The following is a 26,846-nucleotide window of genomic DNA, read 5'->3' as shown; positions in this document are numbered from 1 at the left end:
TGACTTTGGTCAGCAAGGCTGGCTCCCAGGGAAGCTGCTGACTCAGGCGGGGTAGCCATGCCAATGGCCATCGCAGCTGGAGCTTTGGCCTTTTTTGCATGGTCTCTCCTCTTCCCCCGGCCCCAATTTGTCCCTTGCTATGTCTGCGATCTCTCCTGTCTTTTTTTTTTTATCTATTTATTTTTGGCTGTGCTAGGTCTTCGTTGCTGCACACACTTTCTCTAGTTGCAGTGAGTTGGGGCTCCTCCCTAGTTATGGTGGCTTCTCTTGTTGTGGAGTGCAGGCTCTCGGGCACACGGGTTTTAGAAGTTGCAGTGTGCGGGCTTCAGTAGTTGGGGCATGTGGGCTCTAGAGCCTGGGCTCAGTAATTGTGGTGCACAGGCTTAGTTGCTCCGTGGGCATGTGGGATCTTCTCAGGCCAGGGTTTGAATCCACATCCCCTGCATTGGCAAGTGGATTATTAACTATTGGACCACCAGGGAAGTTCCCTCCTCATTTCTTTTCCATTCACTGGCTTCCAGCCTCGGTGTCTTGACCCACTCAGTCTCCCGCTCAAATCCCAGTCCTACCCCACTCACCCCTGGTCCTTCCCTGTTCCTACCCCGCTCACCCCTGGTCCCCCACCAGGACCCCCACCTGGACAAGTTCTTCACCCTGGTGCACGTCCTGGAGGAGGGGGCCTTTCCCTTCCGGCTGAAGGACGCGGTGCTGAGTGAGGGCACCGTGGAGCAGGAGCTGCGGGCCAGCCTGGCGGCCCTGCGCCTCGCCAGCCCCGAGCCCCTCGTCGCCTTCTCCCACCATGTGCTGGACAAGCTCGTTCGTCTGGTTGTGCGGCCCCCAGTCATTGGTGGCCAGATTGGTGAGCTGTCACAGACTCAGACTTGAGCTCCCCCATCTAGAGAGTGGGCCCGGGGTCTAGCGGTGACCTCCCATAGCCCTTTTATCTCTCTGGGCTCAACTTTCCAATCTGAAAAATGGCCCCTCAGTCCCCTAGTCCCCTGACCTTTTGAAGACCACATGACCCCCCTTGGATCCTGAAGCAGGAGCTTGGAACTTAACCTCTGCTCTGCCTGGCAGTGAACCTGGGTCGTGGCGCCTTTGAAGCAATGGCCCATGTGGTTAGCCTCGTCCACCGGAGCCTAGAGGGTGCCCAGGACACCCGTGGTCACTGCCCGGTGCTGGCTGCATATGTCTACTACGCCTTTCGACTGCCTGGCACAGAGCCCAGCCTCCCGGGTGGTGAGTGTTGGTGGGAGACTCGGGGGCACAGGAAATACCTGAGAGGGAAGCATCCTAAGCAAGGGGAAGGCATGTGCACAGGTCCTGAGGCTGTACAGGCCTTGGTTGGTTTACACAATTTATAGGAGAGCGAGAGAGAGAGAGAGAGAGAGAGAGAGAGAGAGAGCTTTGTATCCCAGCCCCAGGACTGTGGTCTCTATAAATTTTATTGACAAGCGATTCAGCCAGTTAGCAAGCAGGGACTGGAGCAGAGCAGCCTGGGTTTGACTCTCAGTTCTGCCTGTAAGCTCTGTGACCTCAGGCAATGCCTTTACCTCTCTTGGCCTGTTTTCCTATCTTTTAACCATTGATAATACTAGTGCCCCTCCCGTGGGGGTGTTAGTAATAATAAATGGCAAGTGAAAGTGTTAGTCACTCAGCGACCCCAGGGACTGTAGCCCCCCAGGCTCCTCCGTCCATGGGATTCTCCAGGCAAGAATACTGGAGTGGGTTGCCATTTCCTTCTCCAGGGGATCTTCCTGACCCAGGGACTGAGCCCAAGTCTCCTGCATTGCAGGCAGATTCTTTACCGTCTGAGCCCCTAGGGAAGTCCAAACGGCATGGTGAAATACTTGGCACAGTGAACACTCAGTAAAGTTGGATTATTTTCATTTGCTAAATGATTAATAATAGCCAGTAATCCCTCTGGACACATACAATATGCCGGGCACTCCGTGTTTTTCATCCTTTTCAAAATTGCTATGAGGCAGAGCCACTGTGACACCCATTTTATGGGTGAGGAACCTAGAGGTTTAGAGACAGAAGTTGACTTTGGGGACTTCCCTGGAGGTCCAGTGGTTAAGACTCTGTGCTTCCACTGCAGGGGACGTGGGTTCAATCCCTGGTCGGGGAACTAAGATCCTTCATGCTGCATGATGCAGCCAAAAGAACAACCCATAACAACAAAAACACAAAGAAAGTGTCTTCACCAAGGGCATCCAACTGGGAAGGGACAGGAGGTCATCAGGGCAGGTGGGCAGGGGGCTGAGCATATTCCTTCCATCCTCAGGGGCCCTTCCAGTGACGGTGCAGCCTGCCACGCTGGCCCGTGGCCCTGGCCGCCCCGCCAGCCTCTACCTGGCACGTTCTAAGAGTATCAGCAGCAGCAACCCCGACCTGGCCGTGGCCCCTGGCTCTGTGGATGACGAGGTTTCCCGCATCTTGGCCAGCAAGGTAGGCTAGCGGCCCCTGCTGGCGCCAGCCTCAGGGGTCATGGCTGCTGTGTGGGTGGGTGAAAGATCTCAGTGTTGAAGGAAAATGGAACGACAGACAGCAGCACAGATGAAGACTTGACCCTGGGGGATCCCCTGGCGGTCCAGTGGGTAGGACTCCGCACTTTCACTGCCAGGGGTGCGGGTTCAATCCCTGGTTGGGGAACTAAGATCCCACAAGCCACGCACGTGTGTGTGTGTGTGTGTGCGTGTGTGTGTGCTAAGTCACTTCAGTTGTGTCCGACTCTTTGTGACCCAGTGGACCTTAGCCTGGCAGGCTCCTCTGTCCATGGGATTCTCCAGGCAAGAATATTGGAGTGGGTTGCTATTTCCTTCACACAAGCCACACAGAATGGCAAAAAAAAAAAAAAAAAAAACAAACTTGACCCCGGACAGCAAGGCTGGGATCTGGCTGTCAGTTTGGGAGCTGTGACTTGGATTCTGAGGCTGACCCAAGGAGGGGTGACTGGAGCTTGAAAGAAGAGCAGCGTGTACGTAGCGCAGCAGGGTGTTTCCACATGTGCCACACGCATGTATCCACAGGGGGCATCCTTGTGCACATTGCCCACACACATTGGAGCACGGTTGCGTGTACTCGTGTATTCCATGCACAGACATATGTGGGAGGCATAGACACACATACCTTGTGCGTGTTTTGCACACGTGTATTGCAGGGTCACATGTGGGTGTCCACGTGGGCACATGTGTGGCCCAGGGCAGTGAGCATGGTCTGTGTTTGTTGCTGGTTTCCCTGCCCTCTGCCCATAGACACTCCCATTTACCCATGTATCTCCAGGGTATCGACCGCTCACACTCCTGGGTGAATGCTGCTTATGCTCCGGGAGGCAGCAAGGCTGTGCTGCGACGGGCCCCCCCTTATTGTGGGGCCGACCCCAGACAGGTGCCCTCCCTACCTGACGTGCCCCTGCACGTGCATCACCCCACCTCAGCATGGGCTCCTCCCACCTTCCTGGCTGCTGCCAACTAACCTAGGGGGGCTGCCTGGAGGAGGCAGCAGACCCCCCCCCCCACCTCCTGCCTTCGTTTGGGGCTGTGGCATGGATGTTGTAGGCAACACGGGCATCTTCACCAGCCTTTTGCTGCCACACAGACCACAGCCTCAGGCAGAGACAGAAGGGACAGAGTAGTATCCAAATAGCATGCAATTGATGTGCAGTGACAGAAAGGGAGGGGCAGTATGCAACAGCATGCAAATGACCCAGCCACTCTAACCTCACTTCCTGCATGGCCTCTCTCTCTCCTTAATCCACTCTGTTCAGGAGATTCAGCTGTCCCCTTGACACAGCAACCTGAATGATGCCCAGAGGGCAGAACTGATCCTTGGCTCCCTCACCCCATTTCAGGCAGAGGGACCCCTTCCCAGGACCCTGGGTGTGGGGAGGGGCTTTGCCATCAGATAGTCCTAGGATGAGTCCTGGTTCTGTTAGGGGCTCGCTCTGCGCTCCAGGCTTTGAATTTTCAGAAGTAGTGAAGACTCGCTGTTCAGTGCAGCGACCCCAAGCCTGGGAAGGAGTTAGGGCATCGCAGGTAGGACTTTGTTGGGGAGACAGATCCTCGGGCCAGCCTCATCCTTGAGTTGCTGGCTAGTTGGGGAGATTGATGCCCATCAAACAAACGCATGACTATGTAAGTGTAGGAGGTGAAAACGCCTGCAAGGAAGTGAACCGAGACAGGGTGGTCTGAAGAGTCTCTCTCCTAGAAGGTGACCTAAAGAGTGAGATAGTGCCAGCCAGGGACGAGTGGGTGTTCCAGGTGGAGGGAAAGGCTCTGCAGAGGTTGGGAGCAAGCTCAGAGGCCCCTGGGCACCCAAGGCTAGATTCCCTGCACGCTTGGCCCCAGGCCACGTGTTCCAGCTTTGTACCTGTCACCTAGGCAACCTGCACAGCATGGCAACCAGGGGACTGTTCACAGCTTGAGCAGGGGAACTTCTGGGCAGGCTTCTAAGATTTCTGAGAGTCTGGCTTCATGGGCCTTTCCATACCCCCCTGACATTTTTAACAGGCCTCCCCACAGTGCCCTCAGTTCTCTGGGGTGTCAGCTGGGCTTGGAAGGGCACACTGCAGGTGACAAGGTGTCAAGAGGGCAGGCATTCCGGACCTCAGGAGGAGGAGGGGGGAGGCGGCAGTGAGGCTGGCCTTGGCAGGCCTTGGCAGTGGGTGGCCCATCTGATACAGGCCAGGGAGCCCAGGGTGTGTGGCTGGGACTGGGAGCTGTGGGGGCCCCCTCATGCTCGAGGCAGTTCCCAGGGCTGGGCCAGCTCCATCATTGGGTCATCTCCTCTCCCTGTCAGTGGCCTCACCTTCTGACCAGCCAAGGAGGTGGGGAGAGTGGAGTTTGAGCACTCCATGCCCATTTCACAGATGGGGATGCTGAGGCCTGGCGAGGCCCCAAGTAAGGCTGGAGTGGGGCCAGGCCTGGAACCTGGAGCTCTCGGCTGCTCCTGCTGCCTCTCACCATTTCACCTCCTCTGTCCTTATCTTTCTTTTTCTTCTTTCTCCTCCTCCATTCTCCCCTTTAATCTCCTTTGTCTGTACTCTGCGCCCCTGTCTACGCTCTCACTTCTCCTTGTTGCCCTGTCCATCGGTGAACTCATGGACTCACCCTCCACCCTCAACCCCACTCGCGCTCCCTGCTCTGACCACGTTATCGTCTCCACCTATGTTGATTTCATTCTCTCCATCCACATGCCCCACCCCCCACCACTTTTCTCTTACTTTTGTCTGCCTGGTCCTGCTCCATCCGTGCTCACCTCTGATGGGCTCCCGTCCACATGCTCACCTGTCCCCTTCACTCTGCTTGTCGCCTCCTTACCGTGTCTTGCTTATTCTCATCTCTTCCATCACTTTCATGCCTTCTCCGTCTGAATCCACACACTGCTGTCTTTATTTATTAACACTGCTCGTTCCATCCACGCCCCCACTGTCCGTCCACATGGGCACACCTCCCCTCCATCCATGCCACCGACCGTCTCTCTTCTCCATCCGTACCGTCTGTACCCACACTAACCGCCCCCCACCCCCCACCATCCCATCCCCTCGCCATTCCATCATAGGCCATCGACCGCAGCTCTAGCCGAACCTCTTCCTGCCTCGAGAGCTCCTCCTCGTCCCCGCCCACCACCCAGCCGAGACCCACTATGCAGAAGGTAGTCGGAGACGGGGTGGGTGACTCCACTTTGGGGTCCAGAGCTCCCTTGACCCCCCAAGCCCAGTGGGGTCTGGAGAGCCAGGGAGAGGGCACACTGACTCCTTCTGGCCCCTCTCCTCCTGCATGGCCTCCCATTGCGCTAACCCCGAGCCATCCAGCTGCATCCTCCCGTCACGCTGGGGGTACAGCGTGGGTGCCTCTGCACTCCGTGACCCCTGCCCCTGCCCCCAGCTGCTGCATGAGGAGCTGGCCCTGCAGTGGGTGGTCAGCGGCAGTGCTGTGCGTGAAGCCGTCCTGCAGCACGCCTGGTTCTTCTTCCAGCTCATGGTGAGACTCCCTGTTCCCTGCCCTAGAGCAAGGGCCCCTGGAGAGACTCTCTTAAGGGAGAGAAACCCCCTGAGATTTCATCTAAGCCCCCTGAGAAATGGCCCCAAGAGACCCCCCACATGGAGATAAGAGATGCCTAAGGGAATCTCTCCCTGAAGAGCTCCTGAAACTTACTTGAAACCCCCTCCCCTGTGTGAAGGATTCTCCCCCCATTTTTCCTGTGACAGCATTGAGAAATTACCTAGCAAGGAGACCCACCTCATCCCTAAGAGACAGAAGGAAACTATTGAGATCAGACTTGAACATGCCCCCAGACTCCTCAAGAGGTGCCTTGAACTATTCCTGCTGACAGTAACTGCCCCCACCTCAATCTGGTGGGCCTTGAAGCCCCACCCTCATTCCTACCACCCAACTTTGACCACTGGAGACCAGTTCTAGCCCCACACATGCTCTCTCTGAGCCTCCTACCCCTCTAGCTAGCCCTCACTTAGGCCCCACCCATGGCCTTCTCAGGCCCCGCCCACCATTCTCGGGCCCCACCCACACAGTCAGGTCCCAGGATCCCTTATGCCCACCTTTAACCCACCTCAAGCCATCACTCACAGTCCCCCAAGTTCCACCCCCTTCTGGCGAGCCACCTCCACCTCCACCCCCTGTCCTCTCGTTCGGCCCCCAGGTGAAAAGCATGACGCTGCACCTGCTCCTGGGTCAGAAGCTGGACACGCCCCGCAAACTTCGCTTCCCTGGACGCTTCCTGGACGACATCACAGCCCTAGTGGGCTCTGTAGGCCTGGAGGTTATCACCCGTGTCCACAAGGTGAGGGGTGTGGGGCCTCCATGGTGTGTGGGGGGGGCGGGGGTGCTGAGGGAAGACATGGAGCCAGCCAGGTGGGGTGCCAATCTGCCTGGTGCTTCCTGGCTGCAAGACCACAAATCCCATTCACTGGATGGGTCTGTTCACTCAACATCTGTTTCTTAAAGCACCTACTGTGTGCTTTACAGCCCTAGGCTGGAAACTAGAGACAGACAGTGGTGACCAAAGCAGACCCAGTTCCTTGCCTTCATGGAGCTGTTAGGGAGAGATTTGAAGGAGGTAAAGAAGCAGTCTATGTGATATCCAAGGAAAGAATGTTCTAGGCAGTGGGAACAGCAGTTGCAAAGGCCCTGGGGCAGGACCTGCCTCTGTTAGAAAGCAGTGAGCCTGAGCCTATGCTTCAGGCTGCAGTGGAGTTAACCAAAGACGGGAATAAGAGTTGGGGAGGGCAGGGAGCTGGCAGGGCAGATCCATTAGCCCTTGCACAGTGCCAGTATACAGTAAGTACTCAATAAATGGACATTGATATTTGAAACCTTGACAATTATCCAGATGCTGAACCACTGATTCTAGTGCTCACAGGAGCTGTGCAGACAATAATGATAATAATTGTGCGTTTGTTGAGCACTTGCTGTGTACCTAAATACTTTAGATGGATCCCATCATTAAACTCTCCCAACAGCTTCATGAACTTAGTGTTATTGTTTTCTCCATTTTACCAATGGAGAAACTCAGGCAGAGAATGACTAATAACCTGATATCACATGACTGGGAAGGGGCAGAATGGAGATTTGAACCCTCACCATCAGCTTCAGTTGGGAGAGTAGGGCTTCTGGTGGACCAGAGGGCATGTGCCCACTGGCTGTGGCCAGAATGTTTGATTTTTTTAATAAGTTTGTTTATTTATTTTGGCTTTTTGTATAGCTTTATTTAATTAATGTATTTATTTTGGGGAGTGCTGGTAAAGAAAGGCTCGCACCTTGCTTTAGTTCCGGAGAGTGGGGTCTGCCCTCTAGTTGCGCTGTGCAGGCTTCTGGTTGTTGTGGAGCACGGGCTCTAGGGCACGCAGGCTTCAGTGGTTGTAGCACGTGGGCTCCGTAGTCGTGGCTCCCGGGCTCTAGAGCACAGGTTCAGTAGTTGTGGCACATGGGCTTAGTTGCTCCGAAGCATGTGGGAATCCTCCCGGGTCAAGGATCGAACCTGTGTCTCCTGCATTGGCAGGTGAATTCATAACCACTCAGCCACCAGGGAAGTCTAGAATGTCTGATTTCCAAAGAGAAAGGGGACTTCTGTATTTGATGGGAATTTTCCAGATGTTTGAAATGCCAGTCCAGCCCAAGCTGGCTCTTGTGCAATTCCGCTTGACCTTTGGGCTGATCTCAAAGGCCTTGACCTGGTTGCACCAAAGTCTCCCTAAGAGCTAAGCTCCAGATTACGAGGAAACCCCCCTTCAAGAAGGCTACGGGGAAGAACAGCACCCTTGAGGAGCAGCTTCGTCACAGCCACTGGGGGGGCATTGGTGACGGGTCCCAGTGGTCATTCCTTCACTGGACATTTATGGAGCATCCAACTATATCAGGCTCAGTGCACCAGGCAGACCCTGTCTCTGCCCTCCTGTGGACTTGGAGCTCAGGCGGGTTTTGTATTTTGTCTCTGGGTCACAGGACCTGAGAACCCCTGAGGCTAACTTCTGAGGCCATAGGGTAACTCACGAGAACAGGAGGGCAGCTGGGCCTTGAGGCCATATCAGCCTCCTTGCTGTTCCTCCACTTGCTGGGCACTTCCTGCTCCAGGGCCTTTGCACTTACTGTTCCTTTTTTCTCATCCTTCAGGCTCCCCCCCCCCCCTTTTTTTTTTTTTAACTTAATTAATTTGTTTTTGGCTGTGATGGGTCTTCATTGCTGTAAACGAGTTTTCTCTAGTTGCAGCAAGCAGGGGGCTACGCTCCAGTTTGCAGTGCTCAGGCTTCTCGTGGTGGTGGCTTCTCTTGTCTTGGCCACCTGATGCTAAGAGCCAACTCATTGGAAAAGAATCTGATGCTGGGAAAAATTGAAGGCAAAAGGAGAAGAGGGCAGCAGAGGATGAGATGGTTAGATAGCATCATTGACTCAGTGGACATGAATTTGAGCAAACTCCCGGAGATAGTGAAGGACGGGAGCCTGACATGCTGCAATCCATCAGATCACAGAGTCAGATACGACTTAGCGAATGAACAACTCTTGTTGTAAGCACAGGCTCAATAGTTGGTAGAATATAGGCTTAGTTGCTCCAAAGTGCATGGGATCTTCCCGCTTCAGGGATTGAATTTGTGTCCTCTGCATTGATAGGCAGATGCTTAACCACTGGACCACCAAGGAAGTCCCCAGGCTTCTTTTGAAATAGCATCTTGTTAGGTGTCTTTGAAACATGTAGAACTATCTGGAATACTTTTATCAGTTAGGGCAAAAGTTAATTTGCCTGAATATCATCACAAGCGGTTTAAATGTGACCAGAGTTTATTCCTGAGCGTAAGTGGGTTGCAGGGAGCTCCACAGTGTGGGCCTGGCCATCTCAGTTCATCATAGTACCCAACACATCAGGTGGTGGGAACAGGAGGACCAGCCACATCACTTTTCTCAAATTCCATTGGCCAGAATATGGTCACGTGATTTTTCTCAGCTGCAAGGAAGGCTGGGAAATGTAGTCCCTACCCAGCTCTGAACTCCGAGAAAGGGTCCCAGTACCTAAGAGAGGATATGGGAGCAGAGGAGGTTAGCAGCCAGTCTCTGCCATCTGCTTTGTCTTACTGAAATCTGGTGAGAGAAGGGACTTCCCTGGTGGTCCAGTGGCTAGGACTCGGTGCTCCCCATGCAGGGAGCCCAGGGTTTGATCCCTGGCCAGGGAACTAGATCTCACATGCTGCAATGAAGACCTAGCACAGCCAAATAAATAAATACTTATAAAAATAAATAAATAAAATCTGGTGAGAGAAGAAAAAAGAGTGCCCTCAACAGAGCTGGATGGAGAGTAGACACCTACCTGAGGGGGAAGGGAAGAGCTAGTCAGAGAGAGGAGGACAACCAGGCAGGCCAGGAGTCTGGAGCTGAGACAAGGGCGTGTCAAGGAGGCCCAAGGCTCTGTGGCAGTGACCCGGCTCCTGGAGGTCATTGGTGGCCTTGGCGAGAGCCAGGCCCAGGGCAGGGACTGAGGCTCCATGGGGCGAGTGGGCGTAGGTTGACAGGCCCTGTGCCCCCAGGACATGGAGCTGGCCGAGCGCCTCAACGCCAGCCTGGCCTTCTTCCTCAGCGACCTGCTGTCCCTGGTGGACCGCGGCTTTGTCTTCAGCCTGGTCCGGGCTCACTACAAGCAGGTAGGAGTGGGCGTGGCGGGCATGGCGCACCTGCAGGAACGTGGGGGGCTGGCAGTCCTCCAGGGGACATGGGTGGAGGGTGGGCAGAACCATGTAATGTCTCCTGCCAACCCCTCCCCTGCAGGTGGCCACACGGCTGCAGTCGGCCCCCAACCCAGCAGTGCTGCTGACGCTGCGCATGGACTTCACGCGCATCCTGTGCAGCCATGAGCACTACGTGACCCTCAACCTCCCCTGCTGCCCTCTGTCGCCCCCAGCCTCGCCCTCGCCCTCTGTGTCCTCCACCGCCTCCCAGGTGGGCTGGCCTCACTTCTGCCACCTCTTCTTGACCTATCGACCTCTTGCCTTCCAGCCCTCATCTCTGTCCATCTCACACATAGGCCAGTGCTCAAGGGATTGACCCCTTCTCGCTGACCCTTCACCTCTGACCCTGCATTCTCAGCAACTTCCTGGGAGGACCAGCTTCTGATTTCTTACTTCTAACTCCCAGACTGGCATTCCATCTGCCATTTCTAAGATCTCTGATTTTGGACTCAACCCCCTGTCATCTCACAGATGAGTTAACCCCGACCTCTCCCCTCTGACCCTTGACTCCCTCATCCCGTTCTGTCCCCCAACCTCTCCAGAGCTCCACCTTCTCCAGCCAGGCCCCAGACCCCAAGGTGATCAGCATGTTCGAGCTGAGCGGGCCTTTCCGGCAGCAGCATTTCCTAGCCGGGCTCCTGCTGACGGAACTGGCCTTAGCCATGGAACCTGAGGCCGAGGGGTGAGTGCAGGCCCTGTGTGGTCCCTCGGGGTGGGGGGTAGGGTGCAGGATCCACGCACACTCCATCCTGAGCACCTCACTACTTTACAGGGCGTCCCTGCTGCACAAGAAGGCCATCTGTGCTGTCCACAGCCTGCTCTGCGGCCATGACGCCGACCCCCGCTATGCTGAGGCCGCCGTGAAGGCCCGGGTGGCCGAGCTATACCTGCCACTGCTGTCACTCGCCCGGGACACGCTGCCGCGGCTGCATGACTTTGCCGGTCAGCAGGGCAGGGTGGGACGGGGTGGGTTCCACCATCTGGGGGCCTGATTGATCCCACAAGGCTCAGATCAGGAAATGTGGGCAAGGAGTTAAAACATGGGTGTGAAGGTCAGAGGAGCAGGTTTAAGTTCTGCCACAAGGCCCCAGGAAAGCCTCAAGGTCAGAAAAGGCTCAAGTCAGAAAACGTGGGCAAGGAGCAAAAAACCTGAGTGTTAGCATCAGAGAAGTGGCTTTAAGTCCTGCCATAGAGCCTCAAGAAAGCCATTAACCTTGCTGAGCCTCAAGTTTCTCACCTCTAAAATGGGGACACTGGTAGTACCAACTACTCTTAGGATTTTGTGAAAATCTGAGAAGGTGTAGGACTGGAATACTGTCAGTGCACGATCAACGGGAGATGAATTATCTGTTAGAAAGAGGTGGGAGCAGGGAGAGGTGGGGACCATCAGGGTGAGAGGGCAGTTGGAGCCTTGTGTTCATTAATTTGCACACTGACCAGCACCATCGATGAACAAGTGTGCACTGTGGTTGAAACACACAGACTTGGAATTGGTGGGTTGATGCCCTTTGTCATTTCGGGGAAACTCTCAGTTGTTATCTTTTGATTTTTTTTTTCTGCCTCGTTTTCTCTCTTCTCTCCTCCTGGGACTCCAATGACACGTATGTTAGACCTTTATGATCCTGTTACACGTGTCTGCTGTGCTCTGTTCTGCTTTTCAATCTGTTTGCTCTCTTGTGCATGAGTTGGGAAACTTTTCCCCTGTGTTTGAGCTCACGACCTCTGTCTTCTGCTATGGCTGGTCTTCTGTTAATGCCCTCTGTTGAGTTCTGAATTCCAGATGTTTTATTTTTCACTTGTAATATTTGATGTTTTTTGTTGTAGATTTCGGCTCTCTGTTGATATTCTCCATCTTTTTACCCTTGTTTGTGCATCTCTTCTACATTTTATCTTTGAAAATATATTTATTTACTTGGTTGCACCAGGTCTTAGTTAGAGCATTTGAGGTCTTTAGTTGAAGCACGTGAACTCTTAGTTGCTGCATGTGGGATGTAGTTCCTTGACCAGGGATTGAACCCAGACCCCCTGCATTGGGAGTGCAAAGTCTTAGCCACTGAACCACCAGGAAAATCCTCTACTTTTTATTTCAGTGTCCTTGTTTGCTCACTTCAGTATATGATCATCTCTGTGCCGTGCCTGCTCCTGTTGTTTTTTCTCCCCTGTCAATCACATTTTCCTGCCTCTTCACGTCTTCTGATTTTTTTCTTGTATTTTGGACATTGTGTGTAAAAGGGCCATCAGGACTGAGGCATTGTCCTCTTTTCCCAGTGAGGGTTCATCTTTCCTTCTCTTAGGCAGATAGGAAAAGGGGCTGATCACCTCAATCCAGTCAGAAATCCATGTTAAACTGGGCTGGAGCTTGAATAAAATTCAGTTGACCTTGTATCTCAAGAATCTCTAGGCTGAGACCTAGTCTGTATTTGTTGGTAGCAGCTCTCTCTGATGATACTGTTTTTGGGGCGAGTGGAGAGGATCATCTTTTAAGATCATAGATTTTGGAACCAGACTGTTTAGGTTAAAATTCTAGCTTTACCATTTACCTACTGTGTGATCCCAAGCAGGTAATTTACCCTGTCTTTACCTCAGTCCCTTCTTCCATAAAGCAAGGATGATGAAAGAACTTATCTCATAGGGTCGTGTTGAAGAATCATAGTTAATATTTTTAGAGTGCTTGGCACACCACCTGATACGCAAGAAGTGCCAAGTCTGCGTCGGCTGATGCTGCAGCGATGGCAGCAGCGGTTACTATCACGGTCGCCACCGTCGTGGTCGTCATCTTTACCGTGACTGCTCCCGTGCACCAGGCCACGCTCTAAGCGTTGAGCATGGCGTGGCCAGAGCAGACTATAGTCCAGGCTTTTGTGGATCTTAGTTGTACGATGACTGTATCTAATCGCAAATACAATAAGTGAGCTCTGGGAGTCAGTAACTAGAGACCACACCCTGGTCTGGGAGGGTGGTATCAGGGAAGGCTTCCTTGAGGAGGTGACCTCTGAGCTGAAATTTGAGAAAGAGAACTAACCGAGTGCTCTTGGTTCTCTTGTCCCAGAGGGCCCAGGTCAACGCTCAAGACTGGCCTCTATGCTCGACTCAGACACAGAAGGTGAAGGGGACGTGGGAGGCACCATCAACCCCTCAGTGGCCATGGCCATTGCAGGTGGCCCCCTGGCCCCTGGCTCCCGGGCCAGTATCTCCCAGGGCCCAGTGGCGGTGAGTACTGGCCTTGTCCCCAGAGACACCAGCTAACATCTGATCATCTTTGTGCCTGTGTCTAATGTCTTTTCTCCCTTATCAATCACATCTCCCTACCTCTTCATATGTCTTATGATTTTTTGGACATTTTGGACATCATGTGCCCGATAACCCAGTAATAGAAGTTACGTAATAAAGTACCAGTCGGCCAGTTCTCATTTTACTGTGGAGAAAACGAAGGTCAGCTCTCTTCCTTCTGATCCCCCTGTCCGCTCTCCGGCCCCAGGCTGCTCGCTCAGGCTATGCCCTCTCTGCTGAGTCCAGTCGGACCTTGCTGGTGTGTGTGCTATGGGTCCTGAAGAACGCTGAGCCGGCCCTGCTGCAGCGCTGGGCTGCGGACCTGACGCTCCCTCAGCTGGGTCGTGTCTTGGACTTGCTGTACCTCTGCCTGGCTGCCTTCGAGTACAAGGTTCGAAGGTCGGGCAGGGGACTGGGGCATAGGGGGCAGGTTGAGGACACACGGCGGGGCCTGGAGTGACGTGGGCTGGGTGTGCAGGGGTGGACTGCACCAGTTGCTGGGGGGAAGGGATAGACTGTTTCAGTGCTGTAAGTTACCAGCCAGCTGCTCCTACAGTTTTGCCTCCGAGAGAAGTTCCTGATAGAAATCAAGGAATAATAAGAGTCCATGTACCTTTCTCAGTTCCCCTGGTGGCTCAGTGGTAAAGAACCTACCTACCAATGCAGGACATGCAGGAGATGTGGGTTCGATCCCTGGGTTGGGAGGATCCCCTAGAAGAGGAAATGGCAATCCACTCCAGTAAATGGCAATCCACTCCAGTATTCTTGCCTGGAGAATCCCATGGACAGAGGAGCCTGGTGGGCTACAGTCCAAAGGGTTGCAAAGAGTCAGACATGACTTAGCAACTGAGCACATGAGCACGTGCTGAACCAAAGCAAAAGGGGGAAATTTCCTTCATGAACAGAATCCGGGAGGTGCCGAGAGCTTGCTGTAAAGGGGAGGACTGTGTTTGCGAGCACAGGTTCCTGGTGGGATAGGGCCAGAAAAAGCAGACAAGGTTAGCGCACAGAAAAGGACAGAGTCAACCTTGAACCTGTTCTCTGCCATCTCAGGGGAAGAAGGCCTTTGAACGCATCAACAGCCTCACATTCAAGAAATCGCTGGACATGAAGGCCCGACTGGAGGAAGCTATTTTGGGCACCATCGGAGCCCGACAGGAGATGGTGCGACGGAGCCGTGGTGAGAGGAAGGTGTACCCCCACACATGTCTCCACTCAACACCTCCCACACTTTGTACAAGGGTCCCCGAGACGGGAGCCGTTCCCGCCTATCTGGCTCACTTTTCCCAGAAGTCCACACATTATCTCTGTACACGTGGCACATGGGTTTCTGTGTTCCCTGTTCATGTCTAACTGCGTCCACTCCGAGGCGTCCACATCATCCATTGACCTCACAGGGATCCCATGTATGTATCTTTTCATGGTCACATGTGTCCTTATGTTTTTGCACATGTGTGAACACCCACCTGTGTGTCTCAGAGAGGAGCCCATTTGGGAACCAGGAGAACGTACGCTGGCGGAAGAGCGTCACACACTGGAGACAAACCTCGGACCGTGTGGACAAGTGGGTGTAGGCGGGACATAGTTCACCGGGGTTAGATCAATTTCCAGAGAACTGCGCCCCCAGGGAAGATAAAGGGAAAGCGCCCAGCTGTCGGGGGAGGAGTCTGGCCAGGAGAGGCCCTCCCCAGCCCCTCCCCTCCCCTCTAGGACCAAGGATGAAATGGAACATGAGGCCTTGGTAGACGGGAACCTGGCAACCGAGGCAAGCCTGGTGGTCCTGGATACACTGGAGATCATCGTGCAGGTATGGCTTGATCCAGCATCTCCATGACCTCAGACCCCACCAACGGGCCTTGTGATCTTTGACTTCAGAATCCCTCTCCCTCCCTGACTCCATAACCACCCCAGTCTCTAAGAGCTGGATTTCTGGCCTGCCAGACGGTGATGCTGTCAGAGGCCCGGGAGAGCATCCTAGGCGCAGTACTGAAGGTCGTGTTATACAGCCTGGGCAGCGCCCAGAGTGCCCTCTTCCTGCAGCATGGCCTGGCCACACAGCGGGCTTTAGTATCCAAGGTGAGTATCTCTGACAGCCATGCCTGCTGAGTGCCCAGACACACCCCTTAGCCACAGTTTGCAGAGGAATTGAGGATCAGAGTGGCAGTTGGTTACCTGGAGCCACACAGCAAGGGCTTAAACTGGCTCAGACGCCAAAGCCTGCTGGTTTGGCCAGAGAAGGCAGAAGAGCCCTGTGCTTCTGCCCAAGTCCTCATGGGGAACCTTGAGTCAGAACAGGGAGAGGCTCACTGGTATCTCTTTCACCTTGGGGGCGGGGGCCAGTTCCCAGAGCTGCTATTTGAGGAGGACACGGAGCTGTGTGCCGACCTCTGCTTGAGGCTCCTGCGCCACTGCGGCAGCCGCATCAGCACCATCCGCACCCATGCCAGCGCTTCCCTCTACCTCCTCATGCGCCAGAACTTCGAGATTGGCAACGTAAGTGGGGACCGGGGGGCGTGGCCTACACAGGGCTCCAGGGAGGGCCATTGATTAGGGTTCTTTACTCATGTTTTTAATAAGTTGTATTTGTTCATTTTTGCCAGGTTGGGCTATATTCCTGCCCGCGGACTCTCTCTAGTTGTGGTGTGCAGGCTTCTCATTGTGGTGGCTTCTCTTACTGCAGTGTGCAGGCTCTAGGCCTGTGGGCTTTAGTGGTTGCAGCACGTGGGTTCTGTAGTTGTGGTGCACAGGCTTAGTTTCCCCGTGGCATGTGGAGTCTTCCCAGACTGGGATCGAACCCATGTCCCCTGCAGGGCAGGCAGATTCTTAACCACTAGACTACCAGGGCAGTCCTGAGCAGGGGTCTGGATCAAACAGACGCGAGGCAGAAGGGGAGACGGGTGAGGTCAGCAGGCTGAGAAGGCCCACAGGCAGGCGTGCTCTTCCTCCTGGCCCACCCAGAATTTCGCCCGCGTGAAGATGCAAGTGACGATGTCGCTGTCGTCCCTGGTGGGAACAACACAGAACTTCAGTGAAGAGCACCTGCGCCGTTCACTCAAGACCATCCTCACCTATGCCGAGGAGGACGTGGGGCTGCGGGATAGCACCTTTGCTGAGCAGGTGATCCCCGGGGCCCGGCCCCACCTTCCACAACCAGAGTCTTTGCCCCACCCTGCTTGACCCCCGACCCCGTCACTTTGGCCACATCACTCCCGGCCCTTCCCCCACTCCAGGTCCAGGACCTGATGTTCAACCTGCACATGATCCTGACTGACACAGTGAAGATGAAGGAGCATCAGGAAGACCCGGAGATGCTTATTGACCTCATGTACAGGTGAGGAGGGCCGGTTGGGACCGTCAGCCATTCACAGACAGGCGAGGGGCGAGGAGACGGTGGGAGGGAGCAGGTGAGCGTACAGGTAATAAGAGAGACAAGTAAGGATGGACAAGTGATGAGGGACCAGGAGAGCAGACAGATGAGGACCAAGGGAGAGGGAAGACGACAGGTGAGGGCACAAGTAAGGTACGGGCAGGTAAATGAGCAAAAGAAAAGGGCACCAGAGGAACATACAGATCAGGGTGACAAAGCAGAGCCAGGACAGGTGAGGTAGACAGGTGGGAGAGGCAGGTGAGGCGCCAACCCATGAAGGGCTGACAGATCAAGAGAGCAAAGTGCTTTGGAGGAGTACTTAGTAAGAACCTGGGGAGTGGGAGATGGGGGCCCAGGTAATGCAGACAGGGAAGGGAGGGGGCATACAGAAGGGAGGGCCCCAGGCAGACAGGTGGCATGGTTCAGGGTCCAGGTGGAGTAAAGTGACGAGCAGGACAAGTGAGGGAGCGACACTTGTGCAGGGATGGACAGGTGTGGAGTGGAACAAGTTAGGAGACAGGTGAATAGAGGAAGGGAGGCAGTGATGGGCAGGGGAATGGGGAGACAGGTGAGACAGGTGCGGGGAGGGAGAGGTGAATGAAGGTTCAGGTGGGGAGGTTGTCTGGGGCAGATGGCTGGGGTAACAGAAGAAGGGGATGGACAAGGGAGGGGCGAGCAGTGAGGGGCGAGGTGAGTCTCCACTCTCCTCCCACCTCCCATCGCCCTCACCTGGGCTCTAGGATTGCCCGGGGCTACCAGGGCTCCCCAGACCTGCGGCTGACGTGGCTGCAGAACATGGCGGGGAAGCATGCGGAGCTGGGCAACCACGCGGAGGCCGCGCAGTGCATGGTGCACGCGGCCGCCCTGGTGGCCGAGTACCTCGCGCTGTTGGAGGACAGCCGCCACCTGCCTGTGGGCTGCGTTTCCTTCCAGGTGAGTGGCGGGGCTGGGGGTCGTGGCGGGCTGGGGTGTGGCCCGTGTGGGGAAAAGACCAGGCTCTGAGCCCACCTCCCACCCCAGAATATCTCGTCCAACGTGCTGGAGGAGTCCGCCATCTCCGACGACATCCTCTCACCCGACGAGGAGGGCTTCTGTTCCGGGAAGCACTTCACGGAGATGGGGCTGGTGGGGCTGCTGGAGCAGGCGGCCGTCTACTTCACCATGGTGAGGCCCAGGGCCGGGGCCCGCGGCGACTTCCGCTCTTGGGCCCCGTACCCGCCCCCGAAGATTCCAGATGGAGCTGCTGCGAGGACACTTTCTGGGTGGGAGACTTGTGGGGGAGAAGGATTTGGGTCCCTCTGAAGCCACTTTCCTGCCTTTCTCCCCTTAAAACTCTTGGTATATGAGTAAGGCTTGAGTATGTTCAGTGACCATTTAAAAAAAATTTATTTTGGCCACACCTGGAGGCTTTGGGGATCTTAATTCCCTGACCAGGGATTGAACCCTGGTCCTCTGCAGTGAGAGCGTGGAGTCATAACCACTGGACCACTGGGAAAGTCCCTAAAATTCTTTTCTGTTATGAAAAATTTCAAGAACACATAAAAGAAAGTTGTGTCCCCACCACCCCTCATACGCAGCACCCAAAATCAGTGACCACCTATGTTTACCATCCTGTTTCAGTTCTTTGCATTGAACCTTCTTTTTTCCTTTTTTTTTTTTTTTTTAAATTATTTGTTTGTATTTATTTTTTGGTTGTTCTGGGTCTTCACTGCTGCACGGGTTATTCTGTAGTTGTGATACACTGGCTTATTGTGACGGCTTCTCTAGTTGTAGTGCGCGGGCTTCCCAAGCACCGGCTCAATGGTTGTGGTGCACGGGCTTAGTTACTCTGCATCATGTGAGATCTTTCTGGATCAGGAATCAAACCCATGTCTCCTGCATTGGCAGGTGGATTCTTTACTACTGAGCCACCAAGGAAGCCCCTCGAGGTTTTTTTGATGTTGTGTTTCTTATTATTACTTTGCTGGAGTCTCAGAGACAAAGGCCTTGGGAATAAGCCCGATGGTGGACACAGACCTCAGACAGTCAGCAAATAGCTCGGGACACCTGTTGTGTGCCAAGCTTGATGTTGGCCCTGGCTGGCACTCAGGAGTGCCTATTACCATGCGCCAGCAGGCGTGTGTGGAGGCCTTAGGCATCATGCCAGAAGGGCTTACATCCAGGTACTGGTCCTGGGGAGCCCCTCCTGTCTCAGGTTCAGTTTCCTGTCTGAGGGATGGGGAAAAAGAAAATGACTCCTCCTACCAATGAAGGAACATGGATAAAGCATAGATGTACACAGCACCTGGTCCGCAGTAGGATGGTGGAGACCACAGAGGATGTCTGTAAGGGCTGAGTGGAAAGGCTGGTACCCGATCTGGGGCAGATGCAGTCAGGGTGGGCTTCCTGGAAGGTGATAGAAGATGGCACCCTGGGGGAGTGGGTAGGAGCCTGGTTGGTACAAGCAGGAGAGAAGACCAGGGTAGGTGCTGGAAACCCTGACATATCCCCACACCCCCATCCCCAGGGCGGGCTCTACGAGGCTGTGAACGAGGTCTACAAAACCCTCATTCCCATCCTGGAAGCCCACCGCGACTACAAGAAGCTAGCTGCTGTGCACGGCAAACTGCAGGAGGCCTTCACCAAGATCATGCACCAGGTGTGCCCAGGAAGCCCTCCCAGCCCCAGCCCCAGCCCCTGTCGACCCCTGCCATCCCCAGCTGACTTTGCCCCTTCTCTCTCCCACCACAGAGTTCCGGCTGGGAGGTGAGTGGCCACCTACCTGTCTCTGGGACCCCCATGACAACTGGTCAGCAGTGGTCGGGGACCACCAGGGGGCGCTGGCGGAGCACGGCTGCCTGGCCACAGGGGCTCAGTGGGCGATGACCAATGACGCACCCCCACTACTTCCCCCCAGGTCCCCCTCCCTGCCCCAGATCTCCAGGGCAGTTTGTGACTCACCCAGCTGGGAGCTCTCCAGTGACACCCCTCCCTTGGGCAGGGCCAGCTTGGTCACTGCCTGAAAGGGGGGCCTCCCGCTCCCGCCCTCTGTCTCTGTTTCTTTTTGTCTCTATCTCTTGGTCTCTTCCCATCCATCTCTCCCTGTCTGTCTCCTTGCTAGCTCACTCTGTGTGTGTCTCTGGGTCTCTTATGTCTCCCTGTCTCCTCAACTTCCCCCAGGATCTCTGCTCATTTGCCATTTCATGTTCCCCCTCTCTGCCTCTCCCCTACTTGGGTCTATTTTTAGGCATCTCCTAGTTTGGGGAGAATTTTCTGGCCAAAGATGGCAGGAACCCAGAGCCAAGGCGGGAGGGCTGGGTGGGGGCCGGGCAGGGCAGGCGGGTCTCCTCCCTCCCCGGATCTCCCTAGCCACAGAATGATTGTCATCAGGCTGCATAACTAGGACCCTGGAGGTTGGGGGTTCTGTCCTCTGACCTCTGCAATGACTTTGTCTCTCTGCCCCTGGCTCCCACCTCCCTCTCCTGGTGCCCACCCTACCCTACCTGGATCCGCTTTGGTGAGTGAACATGAGCCACCCCTGTCCTTCCTGGTGGTGGGTCATCTACCTAGGGTGGGAGGAGGGGGAGTCCCTCTTTCCAAACTTAGATCAGGGAGGGGAGGGGATGCCCTGGAACAAGGGAACCAGAGCCTCTGTCCCAGAGCAAGAGACAGCCATGACTTCCTTCAGCCACGTGTGCATTTATTGAGCACCTACTGTATACCCGGGGCTCCCAGGTGGCACAGTGGTAAAGAATCTGCCTGCCAAGGCAGGAGACAGGAGTTCAATCTCTTGGTTGGGAAGATCCCCTGGAGAAGGAAAAGGCTACCCACTCCAGTATTCTTGCTTGGGAAATCTCATGGACAGAGAGCCTGGCAGGCTGCAGTCTATGGGGTTGCAGGGAGTCGGACATGACTTAGCAACTAAACAACAACTATATACCCAGCCCCACAGACATTGAGAAGCGAGTTGTGAGCAATAGAGCCCTGTTCCTCATTGCGTATTGAGATCCATACTCTGAAGAAGTGCATGGGGCGAGAGGGAGAATCAGAAACTCAGGGTTTATGTTCAATGAGAATAAAGATTGAGGGGGCAGCAGATAAGCTGGGGAGAAAGAGTGAGGGTGTGGGCAGTGGACAGTCGGCCAGGTCCACATCTCTGCCTGTGATGTGATGTTCTTGGGGTTCTCCCAGTCCTCCATCCATCCCCCCGTCTTCTGCACATGGGGCTGGAGGACACGTATCTCTAGGGTAGGGGCCTCCCGGTCAATAGCAGCTCTCCCACAGCCCCAGCGCGTGTTTGGAACATATTTCCGTGTGGGCTTCTACGGCGCCCGCTTTGGTGACCTGGATGAACAGGAGTTCGTATACAAGGAGCCATCCATCACGAAGCTGGCTGAGATCTCACACCGGCTGGAGGCACGTCCTGGTGGTGGGGGGTGGGCAGGGCACTGGGCCTCCCTGGGGCTGGGTGGGGGCTGCAGCCGTGTGGCCCTGAATCAGCCCCGTGTCCCCAGGAGTTCTACACGGAGAGGTTCGGGGAGGATGTAGTCGAGATCATCAAAGATTCTAACCCTGTGGACAAGACCAAGCTGGACCCGCAGAAGGTGAGGGCTTCCAACCATCCCCCCAGGGTCTTCCAAATCCTATATTCAGAGACTCCATGTACCACATCCTGTGGCCCCTCAAATCCTGTTTCTCTAGGAAAACTCCAAAGCTTGTCTCTCTCAGGAACCCCAAAATCCTATTCCTCAGGGATTCCCATACATCCGGATGAGATGTGAAAGTGTTAGTCGCCCAGTCATGTCTGACTCTTTGCAACTCCATGGACTATAGCCCACCAAGCTCCTCTGTCCATGGGATTCTCCAGGCAAGAATACTGGAGTGGGTAGCCATTTCCTTCTCCAGGGGATCTTCCCAACCCAGGGATTGAGCCCTGGTCTCCTGCATTGCAGGCAGATTCTTTACTGTCTGAGCCACCAGAAAAGCCCCAGATGAGACATAGGGAGACCTGAGAACCCAAATCCCTGAAACCCAAAGCCCACAGACCCAGGGAGGCTCAACCCCCGTTCTGGAGGGATGGGGCCCCTGCAGGAGGCTGGCAAGCCCCAACTGTGTGTAATGGGGCTGAAACCTTTACCCCTGGGCCCCACGCCCCAGGCCTACATCCAGATCACATACGTGGAGCCACACTTTGACACCTATGAGCTCAAGGACCGGGTGACCTACTTCGACCGCAACTATGGGCTGCGAACCTTCCTGTTTTGCACACCCTTCACGCCGGACGGGCGTGCTCACGGCGAACTGCCGGAGCAGCATAAGCGCAAGACACTGCTGAGCACGGCCCACGCCTTCCCCTACATCAAGACCCGAATCCGTGTTTGCCACCGGGAGGAGGTGGGTGGTCAGGGGCGGCCCAGGGAGTGGGGAGGTGAAGAGAGCCCAGACCAAGGGAGGCGGGGAACCCCCAAATTCCAACCTCCAGGCCCTAGTCGGCAGACTTAAACCTCTCCCTTCAGACCTCGCTGACCCAAGTCTGGACTAGAACCAGGCCAGAGTTAGCAGCAGCACACCAAAAGCAACTGAACCTTGACCCTCACCCTGCCAGACCCAGGCAGGCAGGAGCCCCCAGACCCAGTTCCTTACACAGCTTCTTGGATCCCTATGAACCCCCAGCCAAGATCCAAGCTGCCGCGGGCTGGTTTGGGTCAAGGCATCTCCAGGCCCCAGCCAGCGGCACATGCCCATCCTTACCCCACAGACGGTGCTGACGCCGGTGGAGGTGGCCATCGAGGACATGCAAAAGAAGACTCGGGAGCTGGCCTTCGCCACTGAGCAGGACCCTCCTGATGCCAAGATGCTGCAGATGGTGCTGCAGGGCTCTGTGGGGCCCACTGTGAACCAGGCACGGCTGGCGGGGGAAGCAGGCTGCCCAAAGCCCCAGCGGGGGCAGGGGGTGGTGGTGTGCAAATGGCCTCATGAGCCCCTGTCACCCCACAGGGACCTCTGGAGGTAGCCCAGGTGTTTCTGGCTGAGATCCCAGAAGACCCCAAGCTCTTTAGGCATCACAACAAGCTGCGGCTCTGTTTCAAAGACTTCTGCAAAAAGTAGGCCTGACCCCATCCCCAGACAGGGCCCCTCTAACCACCCCCCATTATGACTTTGCCTACCTGACTCCCCAGTACAGCCAGTCTATCAACCTGGCCCCCCTTTATGGCCTCTCTGATTTCCATTAAGTCATGTCCACCATCAGTGACTCAGTGGACATGAGTTTGAGCAAGCTCCAGGAGATAGTGAAGGATAGGGGAGCTTGGCATGCTGCAATCCATGGGGTTGCAGAGAGTCAGACACGACTGAGTGACTGAACAGCAATATATCCACCTATCAGACCCCCATTATTACTGTGCATGCTTGACCCCAGTTCATGGCCTCCTCACCTCTCATTTTTTTATCTTTTTTTCTTTTGGTTGCACTCGGTCTTCATTGCTGCACACAGGCTTTCTCTAGTTGTGGCAAGTGGGGTTTGCTCTTGTGGTGTGTGGGCTTCTCGTTGTGGAGCATAGGCTTCAGGGCCCACTGGCTTCATTAGTAGCAGCACGTGGACTCGGTCATCGCGGTGTGCCGCTCTACAGTGCGTGGACTTCAGTAGCTGTGGCACCTGGGCTTAGTTGCTCCACAGCACGTGGAATCTTCCCAGACCAGGGATCGAACCCAGGTCCCCTGCATTGGCAGGCAGATTCTTTACCACTGAGCCATCTGATCCTCAGGTGTGAGGATGCGCTGCGGAAGAACAAAGCCCTGATTGGGCCGGACCAGAAGGAGTACCATCGGGAATTGGAGCGCAACTATTCCCGCCTGCGGGAGGCTCTGCAGCCTTTGCTCACCCAGCGCCTGCCCCAGCTGCTGGCACCAAACACAGCCGGCCTCAGGTGCCTAACCCAAGTCCCCCGCCACCCCAGAGAGGGTGAGATGGGGCAGGCAAAGCCCAGCAGAGTGTGGGGGCTACCATACGTGTGCCCATCAACACGGGTGCTCGGGGCTTTGCACATGCATGTGAACACTTGCACATGTACATAATATTCAAGCTCTGAGCCACCATTTCTGATCCTGGCTAGGTTATTTCTCAGGCATGTGACTTCATTTTTCTGAGCCTCCGTTTCCACATCTGTCAAATGGGTATGATTCATATCTCCAGTGGTGGATTCTATGAAGGAATCTCCAGTTCCACGGCTGGATCAGAACCAATGTTAAAGGAGCCAGGATGACCATAGAAGGATCTTAGGGGGAGGAGGAGGAGGGGCAGGAAAGGAGTGGGAGTAAGAGGAGGAGGTGATGGCTGGAGAGCATTATGGAGTTGGGAACCATGTGGCCGTGTTGATCTACTTCATTCCTCCCTCCCCCAGGAACTCCTTGAACAGGGCAAGTTTCCGGAAGACTGACCTCTGAGCTCACAGGGCCTGGAGCCACTCCCAGAGGAACCAGGACCCTGGCCTCAGCTACCTGTGCCTTCCTGACAGTCTCTCCCACTGCCCACTTGGCTGTGAGGCGACCACATTGTGCACGGGGCTGGGCCCTCTGTTCCTCTGTTCTCGTCTGTGTGCACTGATGCTTCTTGTCTTTTCTAATTTAAAATGATTTTTGTAAACAGCCTGTGTGGTGTGGTCCCTGGGGGCTGGGTCCCAGGTGCATACTCGACCTAATTGTTGATGACGACACTGAGAACTAGTTGGGTGCAACAGACAGCAGTGACGACCCATGCAAAGTCCTGCCCTTGTGGAGCTGACATTCTAGTGGGGAAGGCAACACACAAATGACAATGTCATGTGTGTTCATGGGGAATAATAGTGACATTTGTTAAGCCCTTGCCCAGAGCCCAGATCTGTACAATTGCCACCCAGAAAGACCCTGTCCCATCTATGGGCCTGGCTGCACGAGGGACAGCCTGCTTCATGGTTACAGAATCATCTCAACACCACTGTCAGGCAGGCAGCATTCTTATCCCGGTTTACAGATGGGGAAACTGAGGCAGCCAGTAGTTGGAGGCTTGGTGATGGTGAAATTGGAAACCAAGTCTGGCTGGCCACGGAGCCCAGGCCTTGGCCGAGGTCTGCGGCCTCGCGCTGACCCACCCCTCCCTTCCCGCCCCGCGGTGGTCAAGTCACTGTACCAGGCCTGCGCTAGGCGGCTGGGGGAGGGGTGACCTCCCGCAGTCACCACCACTACCGCCGCCCGCCCTCCAGGAGCTGGACTCCGGCCAGCCCCGCCCCCTCCCGCCCCCCGCAGCCGCCCAGCTGCAGCGGGCCGCGGAAGACAGCAGTAGGGGAGCACTGTCCCAGGGACTGGAGGAGGGGACGAGGCCGGACACCCCCACGCCCGCACACACACCTGCCGTCCAGGTGCGATCGTGTCCCTTACCATCCCCCTCCACGTTGGCCCGGCCTCAGGCGACAGGGGGCGGGGCCGGCCCCGAGGGGGCGGGGCGGGGCGGGGCGGAGCTACCGCCGAGGGCTGGTCGGGCGGCGGCGGCGGCGCGCGGAGGGCGCACGGGCGGCGGACGCTGGGACAGCGGCGGCCGGAGCGCGAGAGGCGAGTAGGACCCGGGTTGGGTCGGGGTTCGAGCCCGGTTCTGGGTTCGAGCGTGGTCCCCACCCCACTCCACATCACCCCACTCTCAAGCCCGGGGCGCGATCTCGCCGGTCTCTACTAGCCGCTGCCTCCAACTCCATCATCTATGCGCAAACTTTCCGGTCTTGAGAGTGTCGCGGTCCCCGCGCCTCTGCTCGGTCCTTATCTTTGCTCCTGTCCCTGCTGGTCTCTCCCAACCCCATCCTCCATCCGTACCTCCCTATCCCTTCGCCCCATCACTGCCTCCCCGCTGCCCCTCTCCCGTGTCTCCATCCTCCTTTCTGCCTCTGCCTCGTCCCCCTCCTCCCTCCCTTGTCCTCCCGCGCCCTCCTCCGTGGCCGGGCAGGAGCCAGGCCCCCAGGCGGCGGGAAGGCGGCCGGGCGTCCGGCCGGGCTGGGCCTCGGCCTAGCGGCTGGGCCGGCGTGGGGAGCTGCAGCTGTTTGCCATTAGCTGGGGACCCCGCAGGCCCCGCCCCCTCCCTGCACGGGGCGGGGTCCTCCTCGCCCCTCGTCTTTGGGACGGGGAGAGGAGCGAGAAGACCCCAGAGACGTCCAGGCTGGCCTGGGACGGATGCTTTAGGGAGACCCCGTTGGACATTCGGGTCGCCTCCCAGGGACCCCGCGTTACTTCCCTGAGCCACCTACCTGTCCCCTCGGGGACTGGCCTGTCTCCCTTTCCATATCTCTCTGTTCTGTCTCATGTACTCGCCATGCTCCAGGGAAGGTGAGCCACAGACACCCACCACCACTACCCTTTCCCCCACCATCTGCTTTCTCCACCTTTAGCCAGTCACTGACCCACATGGAGCATGGTCACATGGCTTTAGACCTCAGTCTCAGCCTGGAAAATGGGGGTGCGGGTGGCTTGGCTGGCAGCGAGGGGAATCTACCAAGCTAAGGATTCAAATCCAGACCCAGCTACTTCCTCGGGCTAAGTGACCCTGGGCAAGTCACTGTGTATTTCTTTCTTTTTATTTTGGCCGCCCCACATGGTATGTGGTATCTTAGTTCCCCCACCAGGGATTGAACCTGTGCACGGAAGCATGGAGTTGTAACCACTGGATCGCCAGGGAAGTCCCCATTCTGTGTTTCTGTGTCCCAAAACACTTCATCTTACCCAAGACACCGTAATACACGGTGATAACTACCCCCCTGGGGGTTGTTGTGATGATCAAAGGAGTTGCCTGGATGATAATTATAGTTATACCATTATTCACCCCACCCCCTTCACCTCCAGGGGTCTCCACAGGGGTACCGTTTCTGCTTCCTGCCTCTAGTCTCTCTCAGGTTCCCAGAAAATATTTTCCATCACTTCCCTGTTGTGCAGGGGGTGACCCTTCAGGCAGGTGGAAAGCCAGGTTTCCTACAATTGGATGAC

General features: G+C 55.7%; 1 protein-coding gene across 8 annotated transcripts in view; it reads left to right on the top strand.

Annotated features, from left to right (window-relative positions):
• The window catches only part of DOCK6 (dedicator of cytokinesis 6), a 47,412-nt gene extending 22,921 nt beyond the window's left edge, over window positions 1–24,491 (top strand). For 2 of the 8 annotated variants that reach the window (XM_055545103.1, XM_055545154.1), the window contains 31 exons: window positions 628–859; window positions 1,078–1,239; window positions 2,288–2,451; window positions 3,286–3,390; window positions 5,563–5,655; window positions 5,889–5,984; window positions 6,661–6,801; window positions 10,034–10,147; window positions 10,272–10,442; window positions 10,774–10,913; window positions 11,004–11,173; window positions 13,281–13,441; window positions 13,710–13,892; window positions 14,555–14,681; window positions 14,981–15,065; window positions 15,212–15,308; window positions 15,413–15,577; window positions 15,842–15,994; window positions 16,460–16,618; window positions 16,732–16,832; window positions 17,609–17,801; window positions 17,889–18,032; window positions 19,375–19,506; window positions 19,599–19,613; window positions 21,138–21,263; window positions 21,362–21,451; window positions 22,005–22,241; window positions 22,606–22,749; window positions 22,845–22,951; window positions 23,612–23,773; window positions 24,248–24,491. In XM_055545103.1, the coding sequence (XP_055401078.1) occupies window positions 628–859; window positions 1,078–1,239; window positions 2,288–2,451; window positions 3,286–3,390; window positions 5,563–5,655; window positions 5,889–5,984; window positions 6,661–6,801; window positions 10,034–10,147; window positions 10,272–10,442; window positions 10,774–10,913; window positions 11,004–11,173; window positions 13,281–13,441; window positions 13,710–13,892; window positions 14,555–14,681; window positions 14,981–15,065; window positions 15,212–15,308; window positions 15,413–15,577; window positions 15,842–15,994; window positions 16,460–16,618; window positions 16,732–16,832; window positions 17,609–17,801; window positions 17,889–18,032; window positions 19,375–19,506; window positions 19,599–19,613; window positions 21,138–21,263; window positions 21,362–21,451; window positions 22,005–22,241; window positions 22,606–22,749; window positions 22,845–22,951; window positions 23,612–23,773; window positions 24,248–24,290 (4,212 nt within the window). In that variant the 3' untranslated portion in view covers window positions 24,291–24,491. Of the gene's footprint in view, window positions 1–627; window positions 860–1,077; window positions 1,240–2,287; window positions 2,452–3,285; window positions 3,391–5,562; window positions 5,656–5,888; window positions 5,985–6,660; window positions 6,802–10,033; window positions 10,148–10,271; window positions 10,443–10,773; window positions 10,914–11,003; window positions 11,174–13,280; window positions 13,442–13,709; window positions 13,893–14,554; window positions 14,682–14,980; window positions 15,066–15,211; window positions 15,309–15,412; window positions 15,578–15,841; window positions 15,995–16,459; window positions 16,619–16,731; window positions 16,833–17,608; window positions 17,802–17,888; window positions 18,033–19,374; window positions 19,507–19,598; window positions 19,614–21,137; window positions 21,264–21,361; window positions 21,452–22,004; window positions 22,242–22,605; window positions 22,750–22,844; window positions 22,952–23,611; window positions 23,774–24,247 lie in introns of those variants that run through there. The other 6 variants (XM_055545111.1, XM_055545145.1, XM_055545127.1 and 3 more) reach the window with 6 other exon arrangements.
• Window positions 24,492–26,846: the final 2,355 nt, after the last annotated feature.

This window comes from Bubalus kerabau, chromosome 1 (assembly GCF_029407905.1).
Source record: "Bubalus kerabau isolate K-KA32 ecotype Philippines breed swamp buffalo chromosome 1, PCC_UOA_SB_1v2, whole genome shotgun sequence".
Lineage (NCBI taxonomy): Eukaryota > Metazoa > Chordata > Mammalia > Artiodactyla > Bovidae > Bubalus > Bubalus kerabau.
This window is presented reverse-complemented; position numbering and strand designations above follow the sequence as displayed.